Source organism: Cupressus sempervirens, chromosome 7 (genome assembly GCF_028749045.1).
Source record: "Cupressus sempervirens isolate cs-2001-9-10 chromosome 7, ASM2874904v1, whole genome shotgun sequence".
Classification (NCBI taxonomy): Eukaryota; Viridiplantae; Streptophyta; class Pinopsida; order Cupressales; family Cupressaceae; genus Cupressus; species Cupressus sempervirens.
The window spans coordinates 373,516,705-373,529,473 of record NC_143124.1 but is presented as its reverse complement, the minus strand read 5'-3'; the positions used below and the strand labels follow the sequence as shown (position 1 = coordinate 373,529,473).

Genomic DNA, 12,769 nt, shown 5'->3' with positions numbered 1-12,769 from the left:
TGAGATCCTCTTCATCATGGGTATTCTCAAGTAATTATAGAAGTGTGTCCACATTTTGACATACATACCCCAATCCCCATCTCGGATGCTTGAGGTAATATAGCTTACCACCTTAACATAATGAAAAGTGGCATTTCTCAAGATGTTATAGGGAATCCTTGGAGTGTTTTACAAGCCTTTATCAAAAATATTATAGCCTAAGGCCCCTCCAGTTGATATGGTTTGGGTTTGGTTTGGGGCTTGGGATATTATGACAGTCTTGTGGTCTTTCTCTATGTTTCAATCCAGTTTGCTTGTTATTGTAAAACCTAGGTCTTTTCTGCACTTTCCATCTTCTTGATTTATATATAATGTCCTCTTTTTGGGATTGCCCTATTTTTTGCCATTGAATCACAAATTTCATTAAAATAAGAATTGTGAGATGGTTAGAGATAACAACTTAAAATGTTTTTTAATAAGGTAAATCCTTATTTAGGTCCTCCAATCACCAAACAAGGAATAATTATATGCAAACTAACTAATCGTTAGTGTAATATAATTTGCCTATAGGTTTATGGATTCTCACAACATTTCTTCGATGCAGACTATCCTTCACAAATGGTGCCTTTGTATGATGTAACTCATGCCCATCCCAACATAGACTTTACTACCTTGCCTTTGTAAGATTTAGCTCATTCCTATTCCACCATAGGACTATTGCCTTTGTGTGATGTAGCATGGCCCATTCACCATAGAACTTATTGCTTACCTTTGTATAAAGTAGCATGGTCCATTAACTATACATACTTATCTTGCGTGGTATGAATATTACTTTTCATTGTTGCTTTGATAATAATATACTATTCTTCCAATTGTTCTTCTTTTTTATTTCTTCTTCAAATGGAAGCTTCTCCTCCTTAATATCTCCTTTGAGTATAGGGAGTCACACACTTTCATTTGTTGATGCCCTTAAAAAAGGATCACACCCTTTGGTTGTAAGAAAATACTCTATTTGACAACATCTATTGTCCCATTCACTCCTTATTTAATCTTCACCTATCTCATAGTAATTATATTTGTCTTTAATACTTTTCCGATTGGCACATATCACATTAAGATCTGCATATTCTCTTCTTATTTCTTTCTTCCTTGTTGGGTCTTATTTCAGCTCCCTCCTTATAGTTTTGCTCTAAATTTGCTGATTTCCCCCTGTGTCAATTGATCCTCCTCCTCCTTTATATCTTCCCATGTGAGGGAGAGGTCACACCTCTTCATCATGTATGACTTCTAGCTAGAGTCATAACTATTAATTTCATGGATCTTCTGCAAATATTTACAATCCTCTAGATGATTCTATTTGAGCAAATTGCTAGAAGAGTAGACTTATAGAGTTCGGTGTGTCCTCTAATCTGCAATCTAGCCCTCCCTTATACCTAACTCAAGGGGCATGTTCATTGAATGGACATGTCCCTCTCTAGGTTGGCCTACTTACAACATAATTGTTTCCTCAAGATCGGTGCCCATTCCAAGAGTTACTAATGGTTAGTAACTAACTAACCACATTAGTAAATAAAAAGGCTTATAAAAGCCACAAGGAAGATGCCGATCTGTCTAGAGGGGACAATATGTTCTATTGACCAATACTTAAGGGAACTCATGCATCCAGATCAGACTGATCTAAAAATCAGAACACTTGTCTTGTTAAAGTTACAAGGAATCAACACTCCCTCTTAACTTGATAAGATAAGTGATAGAGACATATCTAGCAACATCAATAGAGATGACTAAGCATAGATATACACTCTATAACTTTCTGAATTTCAAGCATGATGTATAATTATACAAATGATACCTGAAAACACATCATATTACAAATCTTGTAATATAAGCAAGGTTGCATGGGTACGTGGGTACGGGAATGGGAACGGGTACGGGAGCGGGTACGGGTACGCATATTTTTCAAAATAGGGGACGGGGGTACGTGTGTAAGCCTAATTTTTTCTATATAATTAATATTTTATAGAAAATATAAAAATCAAAATATCTGTCACGAGTCATGACATTGAGCATTCAAAACAAGAAATTTGAAAATATAAGCCATAAGTCAAATATATATATATATATATATGCTATTGCTGAATGTTTAAAGTATTTTTCATAATTGGGGACGGAGGTACTTGGGTATGTCAAACTTACTTAAAAATTACACTTTTATATTTATTAAAAATCTGATTTTATGAGTCATGACAATGGTTTTTCAAAACAAGAACAGTGATAAAGTTTGCAAATGTAATGTACTGTTTTCAGTTTCAGATTTGCTATATGTTTGAAATAATAATACATGATAAATGCTTAGATGCATAACAAAGAAGGCAGACTTTAAACATGAACAAGAAGATCCTAAACCATATGACAATGACATATTGCAAATGATAAACTTTTAACTTGAACAGTGATAAAGTTTATTGTTAGTGAGTATCAAAGTTTCAAACTGATTTGGTTTTGAATTAAGTTTGATAAACAACAAGCTAATACAAAAACAAAAAACCAAAAAAAAAAATCAGAATCTTAATCAAGGTCCTTAGCTATGATGCTCTCCACCGAGTACCCGGTACGTGGGATACGTGTACCCGGTACTTGGGTACGTGGGTACGAGTACCAGGGGTGTGGGTACGAGTACCCATGCAACCTTGAATATAAGTTATCACCGGAGCTTGTGATCAAATCACTAAGCATCGTTCGTAATACAAACTATCAAATCACCTAGGCTTGTAACACAGGGTGTTTGACAAGGCTTGTGATATGAAGTATTACCTGAGCTTGTGATAACAGTATTGCATAGAATGCAATACTCAAGATAAAGACTAGAGAATAGTTAAATTCTCCCTTTACCCGAGTTGTGATGTCTAGAGTTTTAGAAATGTCACTATCACAACATGATCTTGATTTCGTCCAAGATCTAGAATCTACCAGCAATCCATTACTAGAATGCCTTACACAGAATAAAATGCGGAGAATAATTAAATTCTTCCTTTATCCAAGTTGTGACTCATAGGCACACAACATGATCCTGAATTAAAATCTGCCAGTACACTGGATAAAATCCGGAAAATAATTAAATTCTTCCTTTATCCAAGTTGTGATTCATAGACATATAAATGCCTCCATCACAACATGATCTTAAATTCATCCAAATCTGCCAGTAGTTCTCTACTGGTCAGAACATTATCTCAAAGATCATCACCTCTTATAATGTCTTTAAGTGTTCATTATTTCAAAGATCGTCGCCTCTTAAATAACAAACACAAATGCTGAAGCCCCATAACAGTCAATATACTGACAATAATATAAATTATCATAAGATTACAAAACAATTCAATCATACCTAGATCTTTCCTGAGATGATCACTCTCAGAGAGGTTTGATAAGAATACCTACTTTCTAATTTCTAGTACTTAAGGATAAAGTCTAGAGAATAATTAAATTCTATCTTTATCCAAGTTGTGATTCACAGACATCGAAATGTCTCTTTCACAACACAATCTTGAATCTATTCAAGATTTGTCAGTAGTCCTCTACTGATTTAAAACACCATAAGATCATTTGCTATCATAGAAAATTCGTGCTGGAAGATTCTTTTCTATTACTGTAAACTGATGCTGCAAGACTATTTGCTGAGAAATGCTTCCACACCATGATGTTTATAAAGGTAGGCCCATCATATGGTTGCTCACTTTACATTTTCAAGACTCCTAGTGGATATCAAATCTTCTGAGCTCCTTATTCAAAGTTGCCTTGATGAGATGTCAGACTCCCTCTGAATCCAAAATTCTTTCCTACAAGAACATTCTTCAAAAAGGAAAAAAAAATCAAGGCATATAATCTTCTTATAAAAAATACAAATGAAAGATATTATAGACATAAGGTAAAAGAAGAGCTCAAGTACAATAGATACTTATCTTTCCATCATAACCTTGATGAAAGCTTTTGTACTTTATGAGTATACACCATCTTGACATGGTATGCTCAATCTGAGTTTGTATGACCTAGATCTTGGGGAGTCAACTCGATCTTCTAGGTACTCTCTTTGACATATAACCTTCTTATAAGATGATACTTATGATTCTCTGCTACAAATCCTTTTTATTACTCGAGAATCAATAAAGCATGGTCTACTCCCTCTGAGTCAAGATTCACCATTGTTGATCATTTAGCTTCTCTTTTTGTCAGGAAGGCATACCATGTTAATATCCATGATCTTAGTGTCACAGCATTATGTCACTTTATTCCCTCCTTTCTAAGAGAACCAATACTAATAATCTGAATAATCATAAGGGTATACAGAATGCATCTTTTCTAAGTCCACAATCATTAACACTCTCTCTTGGACTTCAAGGAAGATCAGAAATGCCTTGAGTAAAATGTTTATCTTAATGATCTATAGTCTCATAATGTAATCTTTATCCATGTTCATCTCATCAATGATTCTATCCACGAGTTATCTTCATTTATGCATCTCTACTACCAAAGATGATCGTTTTGAAGCTTGGCCTTATCCTTGCCAATTATATTCGTTTAAAGAAACTTTTCCAGAATCGGTTTCACACACTATTTACTCTCAAGATGCCATTCAAAGGCACTGCCCATCTATAATGGCATTGTCCATGTTATTTTGAAGGATCATTCTGTAATGGCATTGTCCATTAAGTATGTGAAATATATTCACATGGATGTCAAAAACAATATTTACAATGCGAAAGTATTGATCAATGGTTTCCCCATTATTATATTATTCATGATAATGGTATTTGAAGATGTGTATTTGCCAAAGTCTGTACATATTGCACATCAAAATGCTTCGAGATAATAAGTCATTGTCTACTCTAATTTCTTTGCCCTATGCAATACTTTGGAAGAATAATGGAGTTCATATTTTATACTCTTGAAATGACATATGAATTACTATGAATCGTTGTCTTCTTGATTTATGTGGGCTTTAAATGAAGTCAACTCCTTCATACGGTGACAACATATCCAGGAATGATATGCTCACAATGTCCGATGTTTAATGAATGTTTCACAAAACTTGACTCCATTGCGGAATATAGGATACGATAATTTTTGCCTTGTTATGCTTATATCATAGATATACATCTGAAAAGCCTTTGTTGAAATGCAAAGTGAACTCATATCATTTTAAACCCTTCACACAGAACATATTGGCGAGCCATATGCAAGCTGAGCACATGGACCACAGGAAGATTTGTCACCACATGTACACAGTTGAGTCAACAACTACAAGCACATTTAGTGGTAACCAACGATTCTACAGTGATCACCCTGCTAAATATTCACAGTCTGAGTTGTTTGCATTCATTTCTAACACGGAAGTCTCACTACAGTCTCTAACTTGGATTACGGTTTGATCAGAGATCTGCCCCTCATTAACAATAAAATACATAGGTGAATTCTTGGTCAACCTCTAAATCTCAAGTCTCTGTCTGATCTGAATATCAATGTAACTCCTTTCTTATTTATTTCCAAGGTCAAGGGTTGACGACATGCATAAATCTCAATGATTTCCAGTGAAGGTATCCATGTTGGGCACACCTTGCAAGCATACATTGTGATCCCATTACCACCTAAAAATATTTTCTTACTAGTGTTAACACTAGTGATATTTGTAAATTACAAATAACCTTGAAACGGAAAACCACTCGCCATAAGACAACAACTGAACATTAAATGACCAATTCTATCATTCAAAACTTTTGTAATTTATGTCATATTTTAATGTTTCGCACGGGATTTGATGATGTTAAATATTTTGAATGTTCCACTATTACTAATGGTGAGCAGTGCCAAATTGTTTCATCGTATCTTCATCTATATTCGTTTGCGACCAGGCTTTGATACCATGTTAATTTCATGGATCTTCTGCAAATGTTTACAATCCTCTAGATGATTCTATTTGAGCAGACTGCTAAAAGAGCAGACTTATAGATTTCGGTGTGTCTTCTAATCTGCAATCTAGCCCTACCTTATACCTAACTCAAGGGGCATGTTCATTGAATGGACATGTCTCCCTCTAGGTTGGCCTACTTAACAACATAATTGTTTCCTCAAAATTGGTGCCCCTTCCAAGAGTTACTAATGGTTAGTAACTAACTAACCACATTAGTAAATAAAAAGGCTTATAAAAGCCACAAGGAAGATGCCGCTCTATTTAGAGGAGACAATATGTTCTAGCGACCAATACTTAAGGGAACTCATGCATCCAGATCAGACTGATCTAAAAATCAGAACACTTGTCTTGTCAAAGCTACAAGGAATTAAAAATGACCATTCATAGTTGACCCTCTTTCAAAGAGTCGCAACCCTTCATAATCATAACCCTTCCAAAAAGTCACAACCTTCATAATTACAACCTTATCAAAAAATCGCAACCTCATCAAAGATTCACAACCCTTATGGATATTTAGAGCCCTTAACCTTTTAAAAGTCATTTGCTTAATTTCTTCCCTTTCCTTTCCCTAAGTACCTCCTTAATCTTATGCTCCACTCGTCCTTTCTCCTTCCCTTTTTCCTCAAATGAACTCCTCTCTCCCTTTTATACCTCTCATTTCAGGGAGGGGCAAGTTTTCTATTCATTTCTTTTGACCTATTGTTTAACTACTGATATTTATTACTTTTCATATTATTCATTTATATTTTATTATTAAACCTATTTCAAGAAGGGGACATGATATTATATTGTATGTATATCACTTTGTACTTACAAAAAATAACTGCGATAAAGCCCTTATTCAGTCTATAAAATAAAAACAATAAAGGCAGATTACAAACTTGTTGTCATAAGTGAGCATCATAATTGCACAAAAGCATATCCAGCCAGTTTCCATCATGGTTCTTCACATTTTTATTCCAATTGTAAACAAGCTATTCTTTTCCAAATAGTAGAACATCTATTATAGAAGCCAATCTTTAACAACAATATATAAAGCAAAAGAATGTTGTTGTTCCCAATTGATGGCCTGAACTCAACCAAAGGCTTGAGAACTGGAACTCCTGCATCCTAAGTTCTTCTAGAAAAGAAACATAAGAAAAATATGATAGCTACTTTAGTTGCAAACAAGCCCTGGTGCCTATAATTCTTAACACTGCTCAATCACAGATCAAAGATATTTAAAGAATTCGTCACAATATAATATCAAGAGCGGAAAGCAATTATAATGAACGGAAAATAATGGAATCATGGAAGATGCTGGATATTTATTCTTGACCTACGAAAAATGACAATGATAGAGATGTAAAAGCCGGTCATACGTGAATGAAGCTACTGATTTCAATTCCTCCACAATATGAACAATTTGGTCCTCTAAGGATGCTTTATCATCATCCATAGCAACATCAGTATCAACTATGTTCCCATCTTCATCATTATAATCAACCCTGCAAAGTCGCTTTGCCCGAACCACTGCATCTCTTCTTTCCTTCCCAACTGAAACTGCCTGCTGCCTCCTCCTCTGCCCAGCCATGTTCCCAACTGTGAATCAAAATGCTGTTATTTTTTAATATATATAGATAACCACCACAGTAAAATTAATATTAACTATATGCTTGATTACCCCAAAAACACTTGTACCGTTGCACACATACTACAAATCACTACAATGATCTTTAAACCCCCAAATGTTCCCCTTATCAGTTTTATTTATTATTATTTATGGATGTAGCTTGATTGTCCTACTTCATGGTTCAAACACAATATCTTACACAGAGATATTAACACTAACTTTATAGATCAGAGTTATGGATTCATAGACACAAGGAAAGACAAAAATGGCACAATCAACTGAGGAATATACATCAAATTGGTGTAGCTTGTTGACAATTTCTTTCTCAAATTATTGCTTATTACATACTATATAGCAAAACTTAATTGGTAATTTAACATTCAAACTTTGCAAGATAATTCCAGTGTTTGTTTATCAATTATCACTTATCAGTGAAGCATACTACAGATGGATGCCAGGAGACCAATGCTTTTCCAGCTTAATCATATCCTCCTAATTTTGATCGATGGGGAATGATAAAGAATTGGTTTCAAACAGACAACATTTAAAATACAATTATCTATGTTAATATTAAGCTGTCGGAAAACAACTTAATATTAAACTAAGTAGGAAACAAAAAATATCGGAGAGTTGTTATAGAGTTGTTTCCTACAAAGTAGGAAACACTACTATATATACATTATCAATTTGAATGAAATACATGAAGCAGTATGTATTATTTGATTTTCATTATTCTTGCTTCAGTATCTCTGTCCAAATTTCTACTGGCATACGATTTCCTTTTTTAACAGCAATAGGGATTCTTGGTTTCAGATTCCAAACTATTTCAACTCATAAGATTCGAGTAATCTCACGAGGATAGAAGTGGAACAGAAAATTGATGTTCCAATTCCCTTGAAAGAAAGATTATACAGAATCACATGAGATTTTTGTTGCATTCTAACCCTGTTGAAAGGTTCAATACTTACAATCCTCAATCATTTGTAGGAGTCAAGTGACATAATTGATGGTAAGGTTGTCATAACCCTATATTGGCATATAATTTTAATCAATGATTATTGATAATAATATTGATCAATCTTTTTAATAAATAATAATAATATTGAGTGTCAAAATAATGATACTTTAGTAATTGAAAATATAAACAATATAATATTGTAAACTACTGAGTGAATAATTAATAATAGAATAAATAATATAATAAATTAACTAAACATATTATTCTACCCAAATTCCTAAATTTTCTTTTATACAAATGAATCTAATACAAGCGATTAAGCATTATTATTCAAAAGTATGGAATTGGTAAGAGTCACGATGGGTCAAAATGATCATTCATAATGATGTCTCATATTTATGAGGATTATCAGGCCAAGCAAAAGGAGGATTATGGAACAGGGAAATACAGAATTATATACCTTTATTGAAGGAGGAATATATGTGATTACTGACATGGCATAAAAGAGCACCATTCAAATAATACATAACATTAGCACCCGGAAGAAGATCGGAATATACAGTTTGGTTTACGGATAGAGGCTAGAACAAGTATCGAAGGTAGAGTAGCATTCCTAGCAAATCAACAAGTTACTTACCCATCTTTAGTTAATATGGATAAGGAAGTATGAGTGGCACAAAACGATATACATGCAGCAGCATAGATTAGTCTATATTCAGAGGAGAGGCACAGAGTAGACTCACACACATGATGCGAATATATCCATTCTGAGGAAACTACAAATGCAAAAAAATAGAAGAAGATGATATTTGGAAGCAGCTGGATAGCCATCAAACATTGGGACAAACATAGAATCTAAGAGCATTAATAATCATTATTGTCAAATAATATAGAACGGAAGCAAACAAATCAAACAACACCATCAAAAAAATAAAATAAGAATGACATCTCCTTCAAGGTGACAATATCAATATCGCAAGCAGAGTCAATAAGATGGCCAACAAGTATCAAAAATTAGAAGAAGATAGAGACCCATGTTTTCTCAAATGAACAATAATAATACGCTAAATCAAAGGATTGAGCAAAAGATTGGAGTACAAAGGATAAGTAAGTAGCCATGTCTCGAATATTAAACCATAGATACTTGCAATTCTACATGCCGCCAAAAACAAGGACATTGAATAAGAACTGATAGAAGCTATGGCGTGTTCCAAGGCTAAGGAAGGCTACATAGATGGAATGTTAGAAAAAGGATGAAATTATAATAAAGGGAAGACAATACAATCTGAACCCCAAAGTATGAGTGACCTGTTAAAAGAAGATCTGAAGATAATGTAGTAACCAACATACTAAACATCAATGGCAAGCGGGTCTATTTTTTATTATTAGTGATAAAGAATACGAGAATGTTAAGACAGAGCGGAGGATCAATATTCAATGGGCTACTTATATGTTGAGGTAACTTAGTGCCATGATAGCCTCATACAAAATACACGAGGAGTCTAGTCAGATATTTTAGCATATCGTACCATCAGAATATTGAATGGTTATCAAATAATAGTCATTGATAGTGTTAGAAATATCATTACAGATCAATCTTCTTAGTAAATGATAAAGTGCATTCTAAAGGAATGTTGAGTTCTTATAGAGAGAACTTCGAGACTAGGGGGCATTTGTAATCGAATGTCAGGATTCCAAATTGGAATCCTCGAGAGATATTTTAAAGAATCTCTTAGAGACAATATATATATTGTAGTGGTCAAACATATGCATATGTCAGAGATAAGAGACTTGGTGGAGGTGGGATCTCTACCAAGTAATGTTATCAGAGATCCCAAAGAGGCCTAAGGGAGAAGCTCTTTCTATGACAATGACCTAATCGAGACATACTTCTCACCAAAGGGTTAGGTGATTGGAGAAAGGATCTCTCCTGAAGGATTAGGATGGGTAGCTTGGGTAGTATTTAGATTAGTATTTACTTAAATTTAATATTGCTAATATGTTTTACATATAATTTATGGTATTGTATTGACAAACAGTTGCAGGTTATAGCACTCGAACCTAAGCAGAAAGTGGGGACATTAAAAGGTCCTGAGTCATAGTGATCCCAAAGCATTAAATGTTAAAATACCCAACTTTAAATCTAAGAAATATCTGAGGAACTATGCAGGCATAGACCAATCAAATCACTTATTTGCAGATATAAATGACCTCAAAAGATATCGAGTTTTAGACTGATGCTACATCTCTTTACTACTTCTTGCTAAGAACGAGAAGAAAATTGTCTAGAATCATACACCTTGCCCATTACCAAATCTAAGTTTGTTCTAGAGAACATGAGAATAAATGGTCCCCATACCTTAGACAACGCAATCAACCTCATGATCCTAAGGAACTATAATAGTAGTTTAATGAGGCATGTATGTAAACCATGATTGATTGAGAACATTATAATCCAAGAGCATGTTAGTACGAGTTCCTTGAAGGAAAGCAAATTTGGGAAAAGCAAACTCTTATGCCACCAATCTATCAACATACTTGACTAAGAAACTGTCTTACAATAGTAAGACTTCACGAGCCCTTAACTGATCCATCTCCTTAAACCGATCCCTAATTGGTTACTAGAAACAAGATTGATTGCTAGATATTAGAGTCTTCCCCCTAGTCAGCAAATTGTAAAAGAAATGAAACAGGAACAGATTCTCAAAGCCATGTGAGAGGAAGAGGCATGGGTTCAAACAGTATAAGGTGATGATCCAAATACAATGTAATGTCCCAGTTTGGGACTTTACATAATTCATCCTAAATTCCTCAATTGGGGTTTGGATTGCAATGTCCCCTATAAGATTAGTTGTTCAATTTATTAGATTTATAAATTATTATCATCCATACCTACCTCATTACTACTTCAACTCAATGAAGGAAGGATTAAGTATGCAACCATGGTGCCTAGAGACCAACTGCAATGCGCTCCCTCAAAGTTTACAGATCCAAGCCCTTAGCCTATCTTGGGACTATGTCAGCAAGGTGCTCAGGGTCGCTGATCCCTACCATATCTTGGGACAGACAACCATTTGCTTGGAGTTATACAAGCTTCTCTTTGGAAACATAACTGGCTTCTGGTCTTAGATTTAAATAGTGATATGTCTTGAATATATATACATCTGATAATATAATTGATAGATAATTCTAATATTATCCTTACTAATATATATATATATATATATATATATATGTATTAGACCCTCTAAAGGTTCCTGTTAGCCATATTTGCCCTCCCACCAAAATTTTGAATTTTGCCTACAGCATGGCCAACAGTCATATTTTCAAATATTCAAATGATCAAATGTTATAAGGGACATATAAACCTTGGGTTACATTTTATATCCTAAGTCTCGAGCATTCATGTTATATCCCTTTGGAATTTTAGGTCGCAATCATGCAACTACCTCTCATCACTTGGTCGCAGGATAATATGCCTTAACTATCAAGCAAGACACAAAGGTGCAAGGCGGTCATTCCATGTTGTTGGTGCACTATCGCAGTCTAAAGAAAAACCATCCAGTTAGCAGTTGCAAAGCTGCACCTTCCTTCATTTTGCATGGTTGCAATGGATTAACAGTTAATCATGGTTAGGGTTGCGACACAGCAAATATCTTTGTTCACTGGGTCGCAAGGTTAAATCTTCAACTATGGGTTAAGGTCACAACAATGCGAGTATGCAGTGCAAGCATGGTCAATGGTCAATGGTCACATTGTCACAAGGCTTCAAGTGTTTCAAGTGATGACAATGCGAGGTCAGTGGACAATTCTAGTTCAATCTATGCCATCGGATTCTGATCAATCGAGGGCCATCGTTTTCCCACATCTTGAAGGTGCATGATGTTTAGCTAATGCGGAATAATGACATTGTGCCACGTGGAAAGGTGGGCCAAGTATATGAGTTTCCTTCATCGCTTGGTCGCTGGAGTTAAAGCATTACTTAGGGTTTAGGCTACGAAGCCGCAAATACTTTTATTCATTGGTTCATTGGGTTAAATCATTAATCTCGAGTCAAGGTGGCGAATGAGCGGTGACAGTTAAGTTCATGTTCGTAGGGTCGCAAGCATTTTATGTTATATCAATTTCAGGCTACGAATGCGCGACCAAGGCATTTCAATAATCTCATATCGTCATTGTTAGGCCTAAACCGCAGTGATGGTGTGAAGGGTTAGTATCATACAGTCGTCAGGTTGCAACAGTTAGTGGAAAATGT

General features: G+C 34.7%; 1 protein-coding gene across 1 annotated transcript in view; it reads right to left on the bottom strand.

The window, feature by feature from the left end:
* Positions 1–12,769, bottom strand: part of LOC149547020 (importin subunit alpha-9) — a 313,252-nt gene that overhangs the window by 294,760 nt on the left and 5,723 nt on the right. The window contains exon 2 of the mRNA XM_089791470.1: positions 7,306–7,525. Within this exon, the coding sequence (XP_089647596.1) occupies positions 7,306–7,525 (220 nt within the window). The remainder of the gene's footprint in view (positions 1–7,305; positions 7,526–12,769) is intronic.